Genomic DNA, 23,786 nt, shown 5'->3' on the forward strand with positions numbered 1-23,786 from the left:
CTAGAAATATGGCAAAGCCTGGCCCAGAACCCAGGTATTTCGGACCCTTTCTCTTTCCCCAGCCCACTCTAGGGCACAAAGGCGAGCTCGACCATCAGCCTCTTCAGGTTTCTAAGACTTGGAAACGCCAAAGGTCCAGAGTAAGGGGGGGAGGAGAGGGGGGTCTAGCCATTCCTCTCGGGGATAGAAGGCGGGGCCATGTGCTCTGAGTCCCGCCCCATTCCCGTTGCCCTGGGAAACCCCGGGTTGTAACAATAACCCGCTGACGCGCTTCTGGGAGGGATCCTGCCGAGTCCGTGGGCGGGACGCCCTGCTGCGAACCAATGAGAGCGCTCTGGCCCCGCCCCCGCGTGCTCTCCCCCAGCGCTGAGCAGGGGGCGGGGTCGCGCCCGCCACTCCTTCCCTGGTCGGTAGGCGGCGCTGTTGCTAGCAGGGGCTGCAGCCAGGTCGCCCAGAGTCGCGCACCCGGCGTCCCCACCCCCGGTCCGCGGGCGGGCGGGGCACCCAGCAGACAGAGGATTCCGCGGCTGCAAGTGGATACGCCCCGCCCCTCCTGTGCGGGTCCGCCCCCTCCCGGTCCCCCGCCCATTCCGAGGTGCAGCCGGCGCTGAGCGCGGCAGGCGCGGGAGCTGGTGCTGGAGCCGGAGCGGCGGCATTTACGGGGCGGCGGCGGTGCAGGCTCCCACACGGGCTCGGGTTCCGGCATGGTGCAATTCGGCCTCGTCCCGGGAGAGTGGGGCCCGCGCGCGGGGCCGGCGCCGGGGGAGCGGCGGCAGCGACAGTGGCGGTGGTGGCTGCAGGCTCAGGCTGGCGGCAGGTGCTAGAAGCGGAGCTGGGCGAGGTGTATGCCCTCTGGGCTCCGGGGCCGCCGCCCCCTCACTGCTCCCATCTTTCTCTCCCTTTGGGCTTTCCAGCGAGACCGGCCCCCCGTCTCCGCGCCCCAGCCCATGGCGCCCCGCGGTTGAGCCGGCGCCGCCAGGGACCCCTCCCGCGGGCCTCCCCGGGGCGTGCAGATCCCGGAGCCGCCCGCCCACCCTCCGCGGAGTCTCCCTCCCCTCCTTGCCCGAGCCGGGCGGGACCATGGCTGCGAAGCTGCGAGCGCATCAGGTGGACGTGGACCCGGACTTCGCGCCGCAAAGCCGGCCGCGCTCGTGTACCTGGCCCCTGCCGCAGCCCGACTTGGCCGGCGACGAAGACGGAGCGCTGGGTTCAGGGGTGGCTGAGGGCGCGGAGGACTGCGGGCCGGAGCGCCGGGCTACGGCCCCGGCAATGGCCCCAGCGCCGCCGCTGGGAGCGGAGGTCGGACCGCTGCGGAAAGCCAAGAGCTCCCGGCGGAACGCGTGGGGGAACCTGTCCTACGCCGACCTCATCACCAAAGCCATCGAGAGCGCCCCGGACAAGCGGCTCACGCTCTCTCAGATCTACGACTGGATGGTCCGTTACGTGCCCTACTTCAAGGATAAAGGCGACAGCAACAGCTCGGCTGGCTGGAAGGTGGGGGCGTCTGGCTGGGGTGGGGGACTGGGCTGCCCAGATGGGGCTTTTAGGGTTTGCTTGGTGCGTCTGGACTTCGGGCGGGCTGGCGGGAGGGAGGCCCCGGGGCACCCTCAGGGGTCACGGAGTGTGTGCCCAGGGCGTGGGGCCTGCCAGCAGACAGGAGGGGGCGTGCTGGGAGCAGCCGTGTGCATGCTCTGGATGCAGGTTGTGAGGTCTGGTGGGATAACAAGGGACTGACTGCCACTTTGAAGCACCCCCGAGGGACACCTCCAGCCCATCCTTGGGGGCATCGCAGAGGAACCCCGTTCTCATACCTCCGACATTGGGGAGGCTCTTCTTACCCCGTGAGTGTGCTTTGGGTTACTGTTGTTTTACCCTCTCCACCGGGGCACCCTCCTTAAAGAGCTGGAATGATGACTTGGGTCAATGGCTGCTTTCTCCCAAAATCTTTCTCACTGCCTGCCTGAAGCTGACCCCAGGGTGAGGAGTGCAACCCTGGGCTCACAGTTCTTCCTGTGGTGTCAGGAGTTCACCCTAGGGCACCAGCCAGTCTGGGGTGGGATGACTCTTCAGGTGACCTGGGATCTGAGTTGTCCATAGGGCAGCTGCTGTTCCCTCTTGCTTTGATCACCATGGTGGGCTGGTGATTGCCCCTGCTGGTGTTGGTGCAGGGTATTGAGGACTGGGATCTGTCCCTGCCCACCCCAGGCTGTCTTCTGCTTCCCTGGCTTTCTGAGTTCAGATGCATTGGGGGGGGTGAAGGGAGGGACAGGGGCACCCCAGGGGAAGCCTCAGTGTCAGCCAGTGGAAAGGGGAGAGCCATCTTGGGAGAGGACAGGGGCTTGATGAGATCGTGGCCTCCAGACCCTCCTCAGGCTATCTCCTTGGGGAATGGGAATAATGGATGGTTTAGAGGGATAGGAAGTTGGGGATGTAGGGGCTTTGCCTGAGGCCTGTGAGCTGTCAGACTCCCTATGGGAGAGAGGGGTCTCTGCCCGGGAGGCATCCCTAAGTGGAAGGAGGAGACTGGGCCTGGTGGTGGCTGCAGATAGGGTCAGAGAAGGAGGTGTGCTGGGGGGGGGGGGGTTATAGACAGCTCTCGATGCCCAGTGGCTGCATTGTAGGGGTTATGGGTGCTCTGACCTGGGAGCGCATGACTATCAGGCCACTGTATGGTGGGGTCACAGGCTGGAGGGGCAGACATGAATGAGCCTCCTTCCCTAGCCTCTCCAGTCTCCTTGGAATCAGCCTGCACTGGAACACTTATTCCTCCCAAGTGGGTCCTGCCCTTGGGCTTTGCTCCAACCTCCCTTCCTGCTTACTATGTACTATCCTACCTTTTACTTCTTCCTGTAGGTATATTCCCTATCTTGAAGGACAGTTCAGATGCTTCTTCCTGGAAGCCTTCCTTAACCATTTTTAGCTAGCTTAGGAATCCTTCTTCTCTGACCCTCTTCCTGCTTGTCATAGGTTTCAATCTTTTGTGTCCTGTCTCATATCCCTTCCCCACCCTGCCTTTGGAAGACAGTGGCAGTGTTGGAGCAATCTCTGCCCACAGCACCCAGCATAGAGCCTGGCAGTGAGGAACCACAAGTGCACGTCTGGTGAAAGAGTGAAGAAATGGGCGGATGGTGCAGAAGATGCTGAGGCTGGGGAGGGTACTGTGGGTCCGAACAAGCCGGGAGGGCTTGCTGTAGGAGGTGTAGTTCCCGCCGGGCTTGATGGATTAGGGATGATGGGAGAAGATGGCAAGAGGGGACATGACGCTAGAAGCTGGGAGAGAACTGCAGTTTGTTGACAGTCTCAGGGCCAAGCCCTGAGCCAGACACTTTTAGGCATCTATGACAGGAGTCTCCTTAAGTGCTCTCTCGGTAGTCCCTGAGGTGGGTTTTACTGTTACCATTTATAGAGCTGGACACCGAGGCACAGAGTGAAGGAGTGAACTGCCCAAGGTCACCCAGTCAGTAGATGGGAAAGGGGGACTCCAATCCAGGTGTTTCACCCTCTAGCCCCAGATAGAACCTCTGAAATAGTGTCCTGCTGGCATTGGGTGTGGGAGGGGGACACTGATGACTTTTGGACAGGGGCAGGTCTAAATCATAAGATGTGATTGGGAATGTGCTTGAAGATAACTTCATCCCACGAGTTCATTTCTCAGACTGTGAAACTGAGACCCAGAAAGAGGATTGGACTCTTCTCAGGCCGTTAGTGAGCAGCAGGCCCTGGATGACGGCCCAGGTCTCCCGCCTGCCCACTGGATGCGATTTCCACTGCACCAAGCTGCTCAGGACACAGTGGTTCTCCCTGCGTGTAGGCTCAGGAAGGAAGGAGTCCTGGAGGGCTCGTCCGGGGCTGGGGCATTGAAAAGGGAGCCTCAGGCCTGGGCTCCTGACCTAGGCCCTGGCAGAGACCACCCAGCCACTGGGGAGAGCTGTTCAGATGGGCCTCTGACCTTTACCATCTCATTCCCTGGTGGTTATCCTCCTTCTACTCCCCACACTTAGCTCCCAGCAGGAGCCTCTTTCCCCTCATTTCTGCCCCACCAGCCACCTGTTCCCTCATTCCTAGTCAGTCCCTCCAGGGGCCTGGTAGAGAGGCCATTCCCAACTCCCAAGTTAGCAGGGGTTGTGATACACCTCAGGTGCCTAGGCTGGGGCCAGGGCCCATTGTTCCTTCTTCCTTCTCCCCCATATCAGTGTTGTACGAGACTTGGATCCCTGGAGAGTACAAAACCTTGTGTTAAATGGAGTAGGGGAACCAAAAGGAAAGACACTGGACCTCCTTTCAGGACACATCAGTGCTCAGCCAGTTCCACACCTTTCTGTGGTTAGTGAGCAGCAGGTGGCAGGAAGGGCCAGGGGTGGGGGCAGGGATATGGATAAGGCAGGTTAGATCTCTTGGGGAGCCAGGCAAGCCCTCACTGAGAAGGTGGCACTTGATCTGAGCTGCCTTCATTGGGAGTAGAATTGAGGAGAAAGTCTTCCAGGGGATATTGACTTCATATGCAAAGACGAGGAGGTGGAATTGAACATGTTTGGTCTAGGAGACTGCTGGGCATGCTAGGGTAGAACCCAGGGCTCCTGGGGATGGCATGGGAAAGGCAGAGTGGGACAGATCAAGAAGGACTAATGTGCTTGACCTTTGCCTGGTGGTCCCACCTGTGATGTGAGGAGGTAGTCCAGCAAATCAAAGGAGGTGAGATCAGCAGCAGGTGCAGCACACTCACCAGGCTAAAGCCTGATGCGAGGCTGGGCTTGGTGCTGGGAACTCTACCACAGAGGCTGATTATGTTTCCCTCAGAGGCGAGGGTCTCCAGGCCCAGGACTAGGGCTTGGACAGGAGGTCCCCATTCCTCTGCAGTGTCCCAGAAGTGTGGGTATCTGACATCCAGGTAGACCTTCCTACTTTCTCTCATGTTCCAACTCTTTATTGATGGCTCCTCCAGGAAGCCTTCCAGGCTGCTCTGGATCCTGGTGCTTCTTCCACTTAGTGCTCCTTTCTCTTAACACCCCAGGAGTTGTTCTGCTGTTTACTGGCTGCCAGCTCCCCTGGGAGCTCCCAGGCCGAGCCTTGGCGCCTCCCATTCTTGTCCCCAGGCCTAGTGGGGGAGGAGCACAGTGGATGAGGACTTCCCTTCTCCCTCAGGGCCTAGAGCAGCCTGGCTGTTGGGGGTGAGATCAGGAGGGGTGGTGCTACCCCCATCTGGCCCAGGCTGGCCAGTAGGTCCTAAGTGGAGTGGGAACTAGAAGGAGGGACTGATCTGAGATGCCAGGAGGGTCCTGCTACAGCTGGGCTGAGTATTGGTTGTGAGTGCAGGGGCACCCCCTTCTTTCCTCCCTCTAGCCTGCTGGAGCAGGGCTCCCTCCTCCTCCTTTGTCCTCTGGGGATCCCCAGCCCCAAGAGCTGGTTGGGGTGTGGGAGGAGGCTGTGCAAGCCAGGGTTGGGGGGTGTCCTTACTCCTCTCCTTCATCCTCCCCCCACACTGCACGAGCAGGGGGGCTGGCAGCTGCCCGCCTCCTGGGCACGAGCCCGTGCCAGCCGCTCCTGGCACAGTTGCTGGCACGCCCGGCAGACTCCCACAGCCACCTGCTCACACCCACCCACTAGTGCTGGCGCTGCGGGCCCTTCCGGCTTTCCGGGCCTCCCGAGCCCCCTCCCCCACGCTCTGGAGCCCCAACTGTGGTCCTCTGCTCTGGGCCTGTCCCCTGGGTCCTGCCTGCTCAAAGCCCATGGCCCTGGCCCCATACCCATGCAACTTGGGGAGCTGGGTTGCCAGGCCCCTGGGGTTAGCTTCGCTGCAGCAGGGAGGGGAAGAGGGAACCAGGAAGCAGACAGACCGACAGACAGGGTGAGGGCCCCGCCTGCCACCTGGCGCCGCTCCAGTGGGAGGATGGCGGGCAGCTCCGTGCCAGGCAGTAATTGCAGACAGACTAATTTAAAGAGATGAGACGGTTATTTTTAACTCGTGTTAAGGTAATGAACAGTGCAAGGGGTGGGGGGGGGTGAGGTAGGGTTTGTGGGTTCGAAAGTTCAGTGTCCCTCAATCTCCACTTTCTGCGGTTTGGGGGCCCTCTCTCTCACTCCCTGAGGACTGCAGCTTCAGGACCGACCGGAGTTCAGACTTCCAGAGAGGGGTAAGGATGGCCGAGAGGGCCAGGGCCCACTAACCAAGCACACAACCCATCAAATCCTGGCCAACCATTCTTCCATGTTGTTGCTAGGATTCCTGTTTCCCAGATGGAGAAGTAACTTACCTTGGGGTCACATCCATAGGAAGTGGCAGCCTGGGGATTGAACCCCCTTCTGATCTCAAAACTCAAGCTTTTACAACGCCATTGAGGCTGCAAGGGAGTTTGAATCTGGATTTTGAAAGGTTGCGGGCTTGTTCTAGAAGCCCACTTTCTCCTGTCTTAGAGTGGCAGCTCGTGCTGGCCACCACATGTGGTCCTGGGGGCTTTGGAAGCCCCTCTATCTGTGTCTTGTTAGGAGTGAGAGGAGGTTCTGGACTGTTTTATGTGGATATGGCCTCTGGGATATGGGTGTGCCAGCTATACAGAGAGCCACTCCTCACCTCACTGTCTCCCTTACCTGTGCCGGACTCACCAGTACCCTTCTCTGCAGTGTGTGGCGATGGGGACCTGGCTAACAGGTACACATTGGTGTCCAGTCCTCCCACATCCGAATCAGACTTCAGGTGTTTAGGGGATAGGGGGAGTCACACCTTTCCATGCCTCCTTCCTCCGTCTCAATCCTTCACACACTCCAAGAAACAGAGCTCAGGACCTCTGGGACCTGGTCTTTTGCTAGATAGGTCTTAATGTTAGGGCTTCCTTCCCCAGCCATGTGCCATCTTCTTGGAGCCTCACTCAGGGTGTCCTAATTCAGTCCTTGGGGGTCTGTTGGAGCTGTGGAGTTGGGAGTGGGTGAGGGGTGGACGGAGCACCTGTAGGGGAGCCTGACCCATGGTGTGTGAGCTGGAGCAAAGCTCTCTCCCACTCTGGTTCTGGGCATTTGCATCGGTGTCCAAAAGGCCTTAATGCAGTCTCTGGTCCTTTCCTGGCTGCCACTGACAAACTCTCTGGTTCTAGGAGTCATGAAGTCATTGGGAAGTTAGTTGGGACTGAGCACAAAGTCCCGGTAGGATTTCTCAGGGTGGAAGCATGTGAGTGCAGGTTTGGATGAACCTGAACTTTGGACTCCTGCATGGAACTGCCTACCCTGCTCCTGGCAATACCCAGGTGACAAACATACTCTGAGCACAATGAAGGGAGTACTCATGGCAGTCCCAGCTGGCCCCCAGAGCAGGCAGATGGGGGGTGCAGGGTGTTGAGTGGGCATTAGTTGAGGCTCTGGGGCCTGGGTAGGGTGCTCAGGGGGACAGCTGGACCCAGAGCATCCCCATTCCTCCTGGCACCCTTGTTACCATGGAAACCAACTCCTGTTTGGGACGGTTTGGCTGTTTGCTGTCTCTCCCCACCCCCCAACCCATATGTGGAGGTGGGAGGGGGCCAGGTGGTGTGTGGGGGAGGGGCCTCCCACACCCTTCCCCCCAGGGCCTCCATCTTTGCAGAGAACTTTTCTGGTCTCTAAGGGGGATGCTTCATATGGGAAGGGAAATAAGAATTAAGAGCAATGATGTCTGGGTGCTAGGTAGTCACTGGGCACTTCACAAGAATTCTCTTGTTTTCATTCTCCCTGGACCTGCCAGGTGTGTGTTTATAGCCCCATTTTGCAGTTGAGGAAATAGAGTCCCAGAGAGATGAAGGCACCTGGCTAAGGCAGCATAGCTGGGAGGAGGCTGAGCCGGATTTAGACACAGAGCTGTCAGTTTATACTATCTCCAATGCCGGTCCAGAACCAGCCCCGCACACCAGCCAGCCCTCCTGCCCCATGGTTTGCACGTGCTTGAGAATCCTCTGGGACTGCTCAGTGCCCGTGGCAGCCAGCCAAGCCCACTGCTCTGTTTGGCCCCCGGGCCCTTTGCTGGCCTGGTCTAGGCCCTGCCTTCCCTCCCACTTTCTTTGCTGCCTCTCCTCTCATACTGCCTTCCCACTGCCACCTTTACAACCCGACACTGGAGTTCTCAACCCACACCCACTGCCGTTGTCACATGCTCACCAAGGCAGCTACCAACCCTCACGGACTGATCCCTTGGGACACCCCTCAGAAACTAGGCGGGGTGCTTGAGTGGTTTGAACAAAGACCTACCTCCCAAGTGATTCTGGAACCCACTGTGTCTGCTGGAGAATGACTGCCTGTAAAATCCTTAGTTGTTGGCAAACCTGGCTGATGATCAGAGACCCCTGGAAGCTTATAATGAATAAAGGTGTAGTGTCCCTATTTCAGATCCCTCTCTATCAGCCTCTCATCAGGTGGGCTCTGCATCTGTGTTTTAACAGGTTTATCTGGTGATGAGTCAGGTTCTGAATTGATGCCTTAGATGGTAACTTCCCGGGCCCCTGCTTGTCCCTCCCACTTGCTCTCAGGCTGGCCAACTTCTGCTGTAAGCAGGCCTCCTGGGTTGAGCCACTCCTCTTCTTTTTGGGTCCAATTGAACCCCCTGCAGTCAGCTCCAAGGGACTGATCCCCCCATCTTCAACACATTTGCCGAGGTCCCCTGTTGCTGGAATCCGCTGTATAGAACATGGAGGGAGAGAAGGGGCTCTGCCACTGAGGGCCTTTGGCTGCAGGATGGAGGTGAAAGGTTAGTGTCAATATTCTGAATGGTGAGGAACCCTGAAAGTCGTAGCCCTGCTCTCTAGTAGCTCCCCACCGAGTGGAAGAGACAAGAGCATGTGCACAGCACAGTGCTGTTCCTACAGGGTCCAAACCTGGGGCTCTAGCGTGAAGCTCGAGGCCTTGGCCACCTGGCCTGTCAACCTCTCCAGCCACGTCGCCCACTGCTCTGTCTTCTGACCCTTGCTTTATCCACACCAAACTATTCCGGCTCAAATTCAACCCTCAATTAATGCCTTCCTTGAATTCTCACAGCAATCCTGTGAAGCTGTTACTGTTACTGTCCCTGTTTTGCAGATGAGGAAACTAAGGATGAGAGAAATAAAGTGGCCTTCACAGTGTCCCACTGTACGTGACAGAAACGAAACTCCCTAGGGCTAATTCTTCCCTAGCCCAGTGCTCTGACCAGGTCATTCCACGCTGACCCTCTCTTGTCCCCACCCCCATATTGTCTTGCTTCCCTTGGAGTTTGGCCCTGAGGCTTGTAGCCTGGGGGTTGGGTCCAGGGCCCCTGGTTTACTCAGAAAGAGCTCCTGAGGGATGTCCCCACCCCATGATGTCTCTCCTCCCTCCATCTACAGACCCCAAGCCCAATGGCACCTTCCTCCGTTCTCTTTAATCCAGGCCCCTGTGCAGTGCGGTTCAGAGGAACTGAACAGCGCCCTGACCTTGAGGTGCCTCCAGGTCAAGCTGGGAAGATAAGATGAGGACTCCTGATTTTGATTCAGGATAAAGACTGCACAGAGTCATGATGGAAGGCCAGATAATGAACTAAGGATGTTTGGGGGGGGAACCAGACAAAGGAGGAGGTCACACTCACAGGACTCTAGGAGCCTGCAGGGTCTGGCTGTGTTGGCCTGGACTTCAGGCAGGAGAAGCAAGCAGGGGCTTGAGGGTGAGTGGCCTTGAATGCCAAGATGGGGAGCTGGTACTCCAAGCTGTGTGGAATGGAGAAAGATCATTGGAGGGTAGTGTGGAGGGTGGAGGAGGGGGGACTGGCCCAGGTGCCCAGTGTGGGCCTGGTACTGAAGTAGAGTTGAGACCATGAGCCTGAGAGAGGGTGGAGGCCCACAGAGTCCAAGAGGCCAGGCCTGAGGTGCCATGCATCACCGGGCAGTGCCTTGAGCATCTCAGGGGTGAGACAGTGGTATGGTTAGGAGTCTTAGAGGCAAGCAGGGAGGAGCAGATACTAGCTTTACTGTGTGGCCTGGGGCAACTGAGTCTCAGTTTCCTCCTCTACAAAATGGGATAACAGCAGGACTTATGTCCAAGTTTTACTGTGAGAATTAAAGGATAGATACATGTAATGTGTTCAAGAAATCTTAGTAAATATCATCATTGTATTCATTGCTCTGGGAAAGGAAAAGAGCCCCCTCCCTGCTACGATGTAGAGTAGGGGTCCCTGGGCCCTGATCCCTGAGTGACACAGGTGTGTGTGTGGGTGTGTGTGTGTGTGTGTGTGTGTGTGTGTGTGTGTGTGTGTGTGTGTTGGGGGAGGGGAGGTCCTGGTCCCTGAGTGACACAGGTGTGTGTGTGTGTGTGTGTGTGTGTGTTGGGGGAGGGGAGGTCTCTGCTCTAATGCCTCCCTTTCTGTCCCTAAGGGATCAGATATTCAGGATGTCCAAGCTCTGCCCTGCCCTTAGGTTGTCCCACTGCTTTCCAGCCTGCAGAGCCTTCCCCATGGCCTTGGGAGGCAGCAGGCAGGGTTTAGGCTCTGTATTTTTACAGACGAAGGCAATGATTTGCTCAGGGTCACTTGAACCCAGGGCTGCTTGCCCCTGAACACCAGCTCCTCTTTGCCCACTGGGCGGTTTTGTGACCTTGGGCATGGTCCTTCCCTTTCTGGCTTTGAGTCCTATCTGGAGATCTGAATTCCCCTCCCCCAACACCCTGGGAAGTTGTGATGCCTCCTCCACCCCTCCTGTCCCCTCCCCCTGTCCTCAGCTGGCCTTGCCTACTCTGTAACCTGAGCTGGGGCTGTGGGGGAAGGGGCTTACCCTCCGCCAGAGGCACCTGCCAGCTGAGCAGATGTGAGGGGATGCAGGCCCTCCCCAGGAGATCGCAGGCTCTTAGCCCAGGGAGGCCGGGGCAGGCCGGACTCGGCACACCCAGCCCTGCCTCTGGCCTCTGCACCCCCAGCTTCCCCTGAGCACTTGTTCACTTTTCAGTGGACATTCATGCTCCAACATGTCCTGTAAGGACTTCTCAGTATCCAGGAGAAGACAGATGGCAGATGAGGGCTGGTGCCCCGGTCTGGGTGGGCTGCCCCGGCTCCTGGAGCCCCTTGGCATGGGGACAGGGGACCAAGGGCAGCCCCTGGGGGCGAGGCCAGTGTCTGTGTGGGTGGCCATGCCCCTGGGAGAGCAGATGGTTCTCTTGGCACCATGCCCACTCTTCCTTTTCTCCCCCCAGGAGCCAGCCAGCAGGTCTGGGGCACAGCTGCTGGCCCTCCCCAGAGCCAGGCCCTGGGCAGGGCTGGGTGAGGTCACTGCAGCTGCTCCCAGGGCCTGAGCAGGGCTGCGGGGAGGTGCTGCTGCGGAGGGGGCGGGGGGCTTCAAATGAGGAGAGACAGGGAGAGGCCTGAATGGCTTTGCACTTAGGGATCCCCTTTAATCCTGGCTGAGGGAAGAAAGTCTATGGAGGGATTGCTGAGCCAATGTGAATGGCTTCCCCTGCCCTCACCCTGGAGCTCTGCCTGGCCCAGGCTCTTCCCTAGATGCATCTCATGGGGGAAGAACTTTGGGGTGAATTATGCACCACTCTACCATCTAATGCCTTGTGATGTCAGGAAGGTGGGTTTGTCTCTTGCAGCCTCAGTTTCTCATCTGTAAAATGGGGATAATAAACCCACTCAGAGGGTTGTCACAAAGACTCAGATTTCATTGTCAAGTGCTAGCATAGTGCAGCCTCTTGTGAAAGCTCAGTGAGTGGTTGTTTCTTCTCCTCTTCACTTTGCTGAATTCTCCCGAGGAGCCAGGACGTGCTGAGGAAGAGTAGGGAGACAGCAGAGGCAGGATGAATGGGAAGGGAAACCAGAAGGGAGAAGGTGAGGCTTGAAGCTCTGGTCTGAGGTTTTGCTGAACCGAAACTGCACAGAATGGCCAGGCCCTGAGTGGTTTGTGGCTGCTGAGAGCTCTATCCTATGTGTGACTTACTGTGAACTGAGGACTGCCCACAAAGTTCAAGGGGGAAGGCAGGCTTATACACAGTTATATTCGGTTTGCAGGTAGATTTCTGCGATAGCACTGAGGTATGAACAACTATCTTTGGGGCTGACAGAGGGGACTAGGAGGGCACAGAGCTAACTAGCCTGGATGGAGCATCAGGAGTTGCTCTAGCAGACAGAGGGAAAGGCAGAGGGAGCAGGACGTATAAAGGCAGGGAGGTGAGAGATGCAGTGTTGCGGCTGGAACCGCAGAGGGGCTTAAGGGAATGGAGGTGAGGAAACTGACAAGCATCGAGCCTCTTGAATAGCAGTCTGGAGTTGGATCCAAGCCCACAAGTGATGAGGAGCACGTCAGGGTGAGTTTGGACTCCTGTTGCTGATTTGTTTGCTGCGCGGGCTGGGTATGTGGGTTCTACTATCTCTGCAGTGGGGCTGGGGGGTGCCAGAGCCTATCCCTTGACTTCATGCCTTGCTTTAGACATTTGGTTCCTCTTGGCCCCTGATTGCCCACTTCTCGTCCACTGCTGACCCCAAGCCTATTCACCTTTCAACACCTGTGGCCCTGATGCTCCACCTGCCCTTCTACCCCTCCTTTGCCAAGTACCAAGGATTTACACATGGCCTCAGTCCCCTGTGGTTATCCAGGTTACCCCTCCTACCAGGAAGCCTGCCTGGATTGAGCACCCCAGCTTCACCCCAGGCAGCAGAGCAAGTGACCCCTGGAGAGTCTATGGCTCTGTCTGAGACAGGTGTGTATTCTTGGGCCAGACTGGAACCACAGTGGGGTGGGGGGTTATGAGTGGGACAGGGGCTGCTACTGGGGCTCTGGAGACAGGGATGAGATTTTTTTTTTTTTTTTTTTTTTTTTTTACAGAGACAGAGAGATAGTGGGATAGATAGGGACAGACAGGAATGGAGAGAGATGAGAAGCATCAATCATCAGTTTTTCGTTGCGACACCTTAGTTGTTCCTTGATTGCTCTCATATGTGCCTTAACCGTGGAGCTACAGCAGACCGAGTAACCCCTTGCTCGAGCCAGTGACCTTGGGTCAAATCTGGTGAGCTTTGCCCAAACCAGATGAGCCTGCGCTCAAGCTGGCGACCTCGGGGTCTCGAACCTGGGTCCTCCGCATCCCAGTCCGATGCGCTATCCACTGCGCCACCACCTGGTCAGGCAGGATGAGATTCTTGATATGTAGGATCTCATCCAGGTCCCAGCCCTCTCCCATGGATATTGGGATTGTGACCCTGTTTTACAAGGGAGGCCCAAGGCCACTTGGATAAAGTTGGGATTCCAACCCCTGCCCTTAAGATTTCTCCCTGCAGGAAAGGAGGGACAGAGGAGGGAGAGAGGAAGTGGGAGTCTTGGAGGGGATTGGAGCCCTTGCACAGCCCCACAGGTAGTCTCTGCTCAGGGAGGCATTGAGGGAGGGGCTGGATCGTCATCCTCACTTTGTAGACAGGCCCAGTTTCTGAGGGAGCGAGGACTGGGGTGAACCCTGGGTGGTAGTAGAACCTGGAGAGGATCCATACCCAGCTTTGGGCACAAGACCCTGGACTGAACTGGGAGGGTCCTGAAATTCTCCAGGGAGGCCAGGAGGTAGCACAGGGCTTGCAGTGGGTAGGGCACAAGCCTTGAGTGTCCTGTCTCTGATGCAAACTAGGAAACTTGGGCTTGAGAACCAAGGCAGAGTTGGCCACTGATGTGGACAGCAGGGCAGTGTCGCCTACCACACTGGGGGTGTGAGCCCTGGCTTTGGAACCCATCAGCCCAGAGACCCAGAACTGGCTCCATCACTTCCCAGCTTCGCAGCCTCAGGAGTCATTTAATCCAGCTGTGCCTCAGTTTCCCTTCTTTGTAAAATAGTATACAGTATAATGAAACTAGCCTGAGTCTGGCATGAAGTAGGTGCTGCCCTTCTCCTGCCTCAGTATTTGAAGCGCGGGCCAGTGGTGTGCTAGCGCTGGCTAGCTGTTGTGCACACATCTTCCAGTTTTGCACTCACTGATCACGGCATACTGGCAGCTTAAAATTGGCTATGATGGGAGTATCCATGCCACATAAATCAGCAAAAGCTATAAATCAGATCAGCTGGGATCTTTTCCCTCCTGGAGAGCTGGAAGAAATCCATACCGTGGGTCCTCTTTGGCCACGGAGGAGACAGAAGGGGAGGCACAATGGTGGAGTGCTGGCTGGGCCAAGCAGCCTAGAATTCAAAGTCTATGGGCCCTTCTGGGCCTGGGGAGATTGGACATAGTCATAGTGCCAGGCAGCCCTCAGCAGACATGGGACAGGGAATGGTGGGACCCCTTTTCTCTCCCCTTCCACCCTCCTCTTCCTCGAGAGATCTGGCAGGCTCTGGCTGGAGAAGTAAGATTGGTTGAGATATCAGTGAGTGAAGCCGTGCTGGAAGGAGAAATGAGGTTGTACTGGAAGATAAACAAGGTTGTACTGTCAGGGAATGAGGTGGTACTTGGAGGCAAGGTGAGGCTGCAGTATTAGATAAATGAGGTTGTACCGTCAGGGGGAGGAAGTGTACTTGTAGGAGAGGTGACGGCTTGCTGGATCAGTCAGGTTGCACCGCCAGAGAACACAGCCACACCACAGGAGGAAGGAGAGCCTCCGACTTGGAGGATAAATGAGGGTGTCCTGTTGGATAAATGAGGGGGCCCGTCAGGTGAATGGAGTGCTGTTAGCAAATGAGGTTGTACTTGCTGGATAAATGGGACTGGTGTGCTGGATAAATGGGGTTGTGCTGTCAGATGAATGCATTACTGCTCGTGGGCGAAGGGTGTCCTGGGAATAGATGAGGGTGTCCTGCTGGATAGATGAGCTGCCGCCACCAAATGGCTCAGACCCTGTCCACGAGGGAGACACCGTTAGCAAGGCCACAGCGAGCCCTGGGTTCACCAAGACTGTCTGGGAAGCAGGAGGGAGCAGCTGTTCTATTCATTCTCTGACACCATCTTCGCCTCTCTGGGAAGCTCTGACTCCTCTCTGCAGTTCTCTCTGTGGATCATACTCTCCCTGACGTTCTTCGCCCCACACTTGTCTCTATGTTGCCTTCCTTCAGCCCAGTTTGGAGAGGCTCCTATCATGTGTCAGCTACTCTGCCCAATATAATCCTCCCTGCATATGATCTCCCTTCTCTCTCTTGCATTCATTCTACAAACATTATTAAATTCCTCCTATGTATCAAACATATAGGGTACAGTAAAATATTGACAAAAGTCCTTCGTGAAACTTATATTCTAATATAAGGAGAACCAGACAATAAGTTATAACCCAGAAGAGAAACAAATTATATATACAACATATAATTTATTAATTTACATATTTATAAATTATATAACAATTTAGATAGTGATAATGGCTAAAGAAAAATTTAAAAGTAGGGTAAGGGGGCCAAGAAATGGTAAGGGCCTGACCTGTGGTGGCGCAGTGGATAGAGGGCTGACCTGGAATGCTAAGGTTGCCGGTTTGAAACCCTGGGCTTGCTGGGTCAAGGCACATATGAGAAGCAACTATTATGAGTTAGTGCTTCACGCTTCCCCACCTCTTCTCTCTCTCTCTCTCTCTCCTCTCTTTAAAATCAATAAAATAAAATCTTTAAAAAAAAGGGAAATGGCAAGAAAGAAGAGCAGTTATTAAAAGAGTGGTCAGGATGAGCCTCCTAAAAGGTAACGTCTAGACAGGACTCAAAGATGAGGAACTGACCTGGGTATGTGGGTGAACAGCGTTTCCCTGAGACAGAGGCCCCAAGGTGGCGCCGTGCCTGTCAGGTTCGAGGAACAGAGCGAGGGATCAAGCAGGACAGTGTCGGGAGGAGTCAGAGGTCACGGAGGGGCTTGTGGGTCATGGCCGGGCCTCTGTCTTGTCCTCTGAGTGAGACTGTGCATCAGAGGGGTGAGCAGCACTGAAAGGATGCCTCTGGCTGCTGCCCAGTGGGGGGCTGAAGGGAAGGGAGGGTAGGAGCAGGGGGCCATTTGATGGAATTGAGGTTCAAAGCTTCAAAGCATCTTGCTCCAGGGCTGCATTTGTGGGTGTTAGAGCCAAAAGTGGAATGCAGATCAACACCAGAACCCATGAACTTTGCCCTGCGCCAGCCTTCTCTCCCTGGTGGGTGAAGCTCCTGGAGGCTGGCCTCCCTCGGCCAGGTTCTGAGGGAGTGTTGGGATGGGCATGAGGTGGCCACTGTCCCTTCCTTCGGCCCCTAACGGTTTCCCTGAGGCCTCAAATTGGTTCTATCTCCCCTGGGAACCCACCCAAGTCTGTCTGGAGGTGTAGGAGGTGTGAGGCCCCAGAAGCTGGCCCAACTCAGGGCACCAGGGAAGCCTGGGCATGCCAGGGCGTGGCTGTGGTGGCAGGTTGCTAGGTGACTGCAAGAGGGAGCCCTGGTTACTGCTGCCTGGCAGAGGCGTCTCCCTCTCCTGCCTCCCTCACCTCCTCCGTGGCCTCTGGCCTCCCAGGAGGCCTTGCGGGTGAGATGTGATCAGCGCTTGCCAATGGGTCTTGGCCTGGAGCTCTGATTGGTACCAGGTGGCTCGCCCTGGAGGAGCCAGACTGGACTTCAGGGCCTGGGTTTCCCTCATGGGGCACAGCCCTGGTACACACCTGGTAAAGAGCCTGCTCAGCAGTCAAGAGGCCAAGGTCCTCACCCAGCTCTGGGCCTCCTCCCTAGGTGACCCTGGGCACCCAGATGGCCTGCAGAATCTCTCCCAGAGGGAGAATGCAAAGAGGGTGCAGAGCAGGCTGGGCTCCAGGCACCTCGGCCCTATCCCTTGATGGCTCACATGTAACACTCAAGTAGTGCGTTAGATTCCATTTACAAAAAGAATGTCATGACTTAAAGTAAAAAGTTTCAAAACCTCTAGGCTGGATGATTCCAAGAACTTTTATTATCAAAATGAAATTGTCCCAGTATAACTGGTCTAACTCATCAATGTATGGGTAGGGAAACTGAGGCCCATAGTAGAGGAGGGACTTGCCCCAGGTCAGGCTTGGTGGAGGGGGAAGAGCACCAAGCTAGAGCTCAGGAGGCCTGGACTCAATTCCCAGCTCTGCCCCCAGGTCCTGGGCAAGACCTGTCTTCCTCTCTGGGCCCAACCAGCCATGGCTTCAGGCTGAAGCTCAGGCACCCAGGGGTCCCTGGCTGGACAGGGGACAGAGAGGGAAAGGATACAAACTGTCTTAGGCCCTGAGCATATATTCTTGGTGGTAATCTAAAAGGTTTTCATTTGTATTCAGAAAACTTGGATGTATTATGAAGTACAATGTAGAAGTCCCTTGAATTGTAAAAAGGGAGCACAAGACTTGTAAGGAACTTTGACCTTTTAACATGCTCCCAGTCTTCCCATGTCACCAGCTGCTAGGGATGGTTTCCGTGGGAAGTTTGAGAAGCACTGGAGTCCTGGCTTCCTAAGATGCTTCGGAGATTCTCCAACTCCTTTCTGTCTCCTGTGGTGGAATGCAACAGTGAAACTAACCTGAAATCAATACATGGCTCTGCCCCTTAAACTGTGTGAACTTTTCAACTTCCTTAACTTCTCGGAGCCTCACTCTCCATCTTCAGATAGGGATCACAGTCCCTGACTTGTACAGAGTTTGACAGGGATTACACGAGATAAAGTACTTAAAACACCCAGGACTGAACAGGTAGTATGAGTAGGTGCTGGGACTTGGTGATGTCCTTCCTCCAACCCCCACCCCTGAGCACTCAAAACCAGGCTGGCACATGACACTGAAAAAGAGGTATTGCCTGACTGACCTTCCACTGGAGAAGCTGAGAGGTGGAGCCTCTGTAAGCCAGATGTCCCATATGGGAGAACTGAGGCCTCGGAGGCCCCTGAACACAGGTGTGGGGGAGGGGCTGGGGAAGCAGGTGCGGGGCGGGGGCAGGAAAGAGGGAGTATCTACTTGAGGGAGCACCACTCCCTTGGGGTCAAGCTCCCCTCTCTTAGGGTCCCAGGAGAAGCCAGGGAGGGCAACACTGGGAGGGGCCTTGGAGTCCCAGCTGTCACCTCCCAAGACCAGAAAGTACCAGATATATGGGGCACCTGGGGATCTGAATAGTCAGGTCAGTACAGGAACTGTGCTTGGGTTGGGGGTGGGTACCTTGGGCAGCAGAAAGGACATTTTCTTCTGAACACTGAAGGAGGCAGGAGGGAGAGCCCTCACGGGTCAGTGGTTATGGGGCTGGGTGGATAAAGAGCTAAAAGCAGGTCATGAGCTGGGCAGATCTGGAGTGGTACCTGGCACTGCTGCCTGTGGGACCATGGGCAAGTTACATCATGCCTCTGGGCATTACCCTATCATGCCTGAGATGGAGTGATGCCAGTTTTCCAGAGTTGTTAGTGCCCAGCACAGTAACATTCAGCATAATATAAAGGAGGTAGAGACAGCAGGTCTATGGGTGATCTAACAGGTGAGGTCTTCTGGACAGAGGGAGGGATTTAACGATTTATGAGCACCTGATGTGTTCTCCAAACACCCAAACACATCTCAGGTAATGACCTAACAGGTTTTGGATGTCACCCATTTTTCTTCAGGGTAGCTCACTAAGTCACTGAGGCTCACAGAAGTTAGGTCAACAGCCCATGGTCATATAGTTAGGTGGCTGGAAAAAGCCAGGCATCCTGACCAACCTGCTGATACCCAAGCCCATGCTGTCTCCACAGCAGTACTTGAGCCAGGAGGTCAAGGCCACCAGGTATGAGACCCCAGAGGTGGGTGTGGCTGGTTCGACAGGATCCTATGATGTCATTCAGGCTGTTGTCTTCCCTGACTTCCTGTCCCCAGGACAGGCCTGGCAAAAACAGGCAGTGGTATGGGAAACACTACAGACCGGCACAAGGGACAGTTAGAAAAGGGTATGTGCAGGGTTGACACAGGTGAAGCCCAGGGAAGTACCCAGGACAGCAGAAAGGGCTGTGTAGCCTTGGGCAAGCCACTTCACCTCTCTGTAAATGGACATTATGCCACCTGCTTATTGGAGACTTTGTGAAGGTTTCAGTAGGAAGGGGCTTTTAGGGCCGGCTGCAACCCAAAGGGCAGGCCTGAGGGCTGGGCTGGCCTGAAGGAGGGCGCTCAGCAGAAGTGGGGTTGGAGGTTTCCATGCCCTTGGATGTGTTTTGAGAGGCTTGCTGGGATCCAAAGCCTCTGGAGTTCACAGAAGCTCAGAGAGTTGGGGAAATCTCTGAAGTCTGGGGCCTCTACCCACCTTGGGGATGCCCAGCCTGCCCTGCTTTGTCTGGCCAGGCCCTCCCAGCAAAGGGTTAACAGTCTTCTCTACCTGCAGTTGCATTTTAAAGACACGAAATTAAAGCAGGTAATTTATTCTCCCCACACACGAAAGAGCAATTAGTTCTAAACAGGGCTTAATCAGTCACCACGAGATTGATTTCTGGAGCCCAGGGTTTTCGGGCTCCTGGCACCATGCCAGGCTGGGGAAGGAGGGGGGCAGAGAAATGAGCCACAGCGGCATGAGCCCTTACATAATCTGCGGGGTGGGTGGGGGGGCGGCTGGCAACCTGGCTAGCCCTGCAGCGGGCTTGGCTGAGTGGGAGAGGGGGTCTTGCTCCCCTGCTCAGTCCCCTTAATAGTAGCCTTCAGGGTTGTTAATACCTCTGGGGAAAGGCTAGGGCCAAAGCTCGGTCCCACTCTCTGGGCAGTGCCTATGGGGACAGGGGAAGGAGAGGGGTGGTGTGGTTCTGGGGTCTTGGATGGATATTCTGAGTTTGTCCTACCTGATACTTACACCTGCTCCCCTCACCCCCAACCCTTTGCCCCACTCACCCTTTCATCTTCCCTATTCCTCCCCTTTCCCCTTCTGACTCTTCTCCATTCTCTTCTATTTTCTCCCCTTCCTCTCTCTATCACTACCTCATCTTTACTCACGGCCTCCTCACTTCCCACTTCCCACCCATGTCCTTGTCTCTGGCCACAGAACTCCATTCGGCACAACCTGTCGCTGCACACCCGTTTCATCCGCGTGCAGAACGAAGGCACAGGCAAGAGCTCCTGGTGGATGCTGAACCCTGAGGGCGGTAAGACCGGCAAGACCCCGCGGCGCAGGGCTGTGTCCATGGACAACGGGGCCAAGTTCCTGCGCATCAAGGGCAAGGCAAGCAAGAAGAAGCAACTGCAGGCACCAGAGCGAAGCCCCGACGACAGTCCCCCAGGCGCACCAGCCCCGGGGCCTGTGCCTGCGGCGGCCAAGTGGGCCACCAGCCCAGCCTCACATGCCAGCGACGACTACGAGGCGTGGGCCGACTTCCGCGGCGGCGGGAGACCTCTTCTCGGCGAGGCGGCCGAATTGGAGGACGATGAGGCCCTGGAGGCCCTGGCGCCGTCGTCGCCGCTCATGTACCCGAGTCCGGCAAGCGCGCTGTCGCCCGCGCTAGGTGCGCGCTGCCCGGGGGAACTGCCCCGCCTCGCGGAGCTGGGAGGCCGGATGGGTTTGCACGGCGGAGGCGGGGGGATACCCGAGGCCCTGATGGATGGCGCGCAGGACGCGTACGGGCCGCGGGCCCGCGCTGGGACGCCCGCCTACTTCGGCGGCTGCAAGGGAGGTGCCTACGGCGGGGGTGGGGGCTTCGGGCCACCGGTGCTGGGCGCGTTGCGCCGCCTACCCATGCAGACCATCCAGGAGAACAAGCAGGCCAGTTTCGCGCAGGCGGCCGCACCCTTCCGCCCCGGGGCACTGCCCGCCCTGCTGCCGCCGCCGCCCGCGCCTCGCCCCGGCCCGGTGCTGGGCGCGCCCGGGGAGCTGGCGCTGGCGGGCGCGGCCGCCGCCTACCCCGGCAAGGGCGCGGCCTCGTACGCACCGCCGGTGCCCTCGCGCAGTGCCTTAGCCCACCCCATCAGCCTTATGACGCTGCCCGGCGAGGCGGGCACCGCGGGCCTGGCGCCGCCTGGACATGCGGCCGCCTTCGGGGGCCCGCCCGGCGGCCTCCTCCTGGAAGCACTGCCCGGGCCGTACGCCGCCGCTGCCGGGCCGCTGGGTGCCGCGCCGGACCGCTTCCCCGCCGACCTGGACCTCGACATGTTCAGCGGTAGCCTCGAGTGCGACGTCGAGTCCATCATCCTCAATGACTTTATGGACAGCGACGAAATGGACTTCAATTTCGACTCGGCACTGCCTCCGCCGCCCCCTGGCCTGGCCGGGGCCCCGCCCCCTAACCAGAGCTGGGTGCCGGGCTGAGGGCGGCCTGCTGCGCCCCGGGTGCCTGCCCCGCCCCCAAGGGGCTTCTGTCTTCCCATCCTGATCCCCGGGTCCCCACCCCAGATTTCAGCTCCACAGAGGATCCAGGAGGCGGCCCCAGCCCTGCTGGCGATATCCCTCAGAAGTTGGCTGCTGAAGGAAGTGGTGGGGAGGGGTTGGGGCACCCCACATTCCTGCCCAGACTCCTGAGAGCCGCTCCCCCTACTCCCAGGGCAGGAAGCCTGGGGGTGGAGGCTGAATTTCCAGACTGGGTAAGAGTGGGGAGGAGCAAGGTAGGCTGTGTTGGTCCAAGAAGCCCACACAGAAATGGGGCCAGGGCCTCTCAATCATGTGTCCTTTGCGTGGCCCTTGCAGTGGTGAACCGCCCACCCCAAACTCCATCTGATTCCCAATTGACACTTTCCACTGGTCTTAGCCTCACCCACCAAAAGCCAGCAACCCCTTCCCGAAAACACACACCAACCTATTGGCTGTGCACCCTAAATTGTCCTACTTCAGCCCTAACCCCCCTCTGACCCTCCACCGTCACGGTTCAACCCCTTCCTCCCGCCCTTGCCAATCCCAGCTTCTCCCTTCCTCTTTCAGAGTCAAAAGCCCTTTTCAATCACTAACCCTCCTCCCCCAACTACTGGTCTCAGCTTCTCCAGCGGGCGTTCAGCTCCGGATCCACCCCGTAACCCAAACACCCCTTTCTCCGTGCCAGTTCTGGCTTCTCTCTCCCATATTTATAAGTGTCGGGGCGGGGCGGGCTGTGGGCGCGGTGTCCCCGGCGCATATCGTAGGCTGTGTACCGTGGCCGTGCCGTCAGCGTGTGCGTGTGCGTGTGTGCCGTGTCGAGGCCGTGTAGAGTGCATTGTACAGCATATTTTCATGAATAAAATTGTTTTAAATATTTCCCGCGCTTTGGGCTAGCAGGGGGTGTGGCGGCAGGGGTGGGGAGGAGGATAACTGGCAGAGATCCTGGAGGTGGGGGTTCCAGTGCCTGAGCCCCTATTGTGGTTTTGTGTCTGAGTGTGTCAGCATTCCTGATACGTGTCTGCTCAACACACATTGGTTCATTGCCTACTGAGTTTTGGACGCTGGGGATGTGCCTGTGTGGAGCTCTACACCTGTTTCTGTGAACATGTGCATGCAGGAAGTTTCTGGCCTGAGGAAATTCTGTCCTGAATAACCCTCAGAGTTGGGAGAGAAGGCACAGATATTTACTGAGAACCTGTTAGTGTCAGGTTCTGTATTAGGTATGACTTTTGTTCCATTGTACACCTGAAAAAATGGCCAGAAAGGGAAAATGGCTTGGGAAAGCAGCGTGAGGTGGGGGAAGGGAGGCCTTTGAAGGCACACACATTTCTATTTGAATCTATTCATTTCCTGGTTTTGTTTTTGTTTTTTTAACTAGCTGTGTGACTTTGGGCATGTTTTCAACCTAACCTCTGTAGCCTTGCTTTCCTGGGCCAGATCACAGGATAATAGCACACCCATTGCCTGGATTTTTTATGAAGAGTAAATGAGAAAAGGTGAGGAAAAAGTATGGATAGTGCTCAACACAGGTCCTGCACCCACTCACTGGTTCATCCTTGGGAGATTTATTGGGCACTTGGTACGTGCCAGGTCTTGTGCCAAGCATTGGGGCTGCCATAGAGAGCAAGGTAGGTACAATCTCTGCCTGCAAGGAACTTTGCTCGAGGGGGACACAGATGATTAAATAGGTGATTATAGATTAGAGCTATAATGAATGGAGGAGCAAGGGGTCTGCTGTGGGAACAAATAACACAGCTGTATTTGTCCTGTGCTTGAGTCAGGGAAGGTGCCTGTTGGCATGTTGTCTTCATTGAGCCTTGAAGGATGTGTTGGGAAGGGAAGGGCCTCAGACAGGGAACGACATGATCAGAGACCTAGAATCAAGAAATTATGTGGGTTTCAGAACCAAAAGTAGTTTAGTGTGGTCTAAGTTCAGAGATGGAAAGGTTACTGATCACAGGGAGGCAAATGGACCAGAGGGGGCAACAATGGGAGAGGGTCAGTGACCAGGCCAGAGATGCTGGTGGTGACTCAGGTCAGGAGAGAGAGAAGGCATGGGGCTGGAGAGGAAAGGATGAATTGACATATTGGGTTACTGGGTGTAGAGTTATTGGGACTTTATTGTGAATTGGACATGAGGGAAGAGGGAGAAGGAAGAATCAAGTAATGCCTGATTTCTGGTTGGGCAGACAGGGCCCTCCCCTGAGATGAGGATCCTGCAGGCAGGGAAGCCCTGGGGGAGATGGGGCGCTCAGCTTCAGCCAGGCACAATCTGAGTTATGTCCTACGAGAACCCCTGGGATTTGGAAGCGATATCAGGAGCATATATACTGTGTGAAGATGTTCCTTGGCATTGGGCAACATGGTGGCCTGGAGAGTTCAGCTAGATAGTGGGGTCAGATGCCCAGGAAGGTGTCTGGGCTGGAGAGGGAGGTCAGAGAGTCAAGAACACGGAGGCTGTCATGGAGGTGTTAGAAGTGGCTTGGGGCGGGGGGGGGGGGGGGGGTGCAGCGTGGGAGGAACAGGAAACTCAGGTCTGCTCTGATGAACACCTGGAACACCTCGGCTCAGGAAGAGGAACCACTGTCAGAGAAGGAGCAGCTGCAGGGAAAGGACAAAGAAAGCCAGAACACTGGGCTCCTAGA

At 56.6% G+C, this 23,786-nt stretch overlaps 1 protein-coding gene across 1 annotated transcript; it reads left to right on the forward strand.

Moving 5' to 3' along the window:
* Positions 1 to 570: 570 nt before the first annotated feature.
* Positions 571 to 22,017, forward strand: FOXO6 (forkhead box O6). The gene is made up of 2 exons (XM_066376013.1): positions 571 to 1,494; positions 19,846 to 22,017. Exons 1-2 carry the CDS (start codon positions 1,081 to 1,083, stop codon positions 21,100 to 21,102), a joined length of 1,671 nt encoding a protein of 556 aa, XP_066232110.1. The 5' UTR covers positions 571 to 1,080; the 3' UTR covers positions 21,103 to 22,017.
* The last annotated feature ends 1,769 nt before the right edge of the window (positions 22,018 to 23,786 follow it).

The sequence above is a fragment of the Saccopteryx leptura genome, chromosome 3 (assembly GCF_036850995.1).
Source record: "Saccopteryx leptura isolate mSacLep1 chromosome 3, mSacLep1_pri_phased_curated, whole genome shotgun sequence".
NCBI classification, from domain to species: Eukaryota; Metazoa; Chordata; class Mammalia; order Chiroptera; family Emballonuridae; genus Saccopteryx; species Saccopteryx leptura.

Bases quoted from the DNA above. Each gene is read 5' to 3' on its own strand.
- FOXO6 (XM_066376013.1), top strand. From the start codon at position 1,081: ATGGCTGCGAAGCTGCGAGCGCATCAGGTGGACGTGGACCCGGACTTC. The intron at 1,495-19,845 runs GTGGGGGCGTCT...CTCTGGCCACAG, and splicing joins ACAGCTCGGCTGGCTGGAAG to AACTCCATTCGGCACAACCT.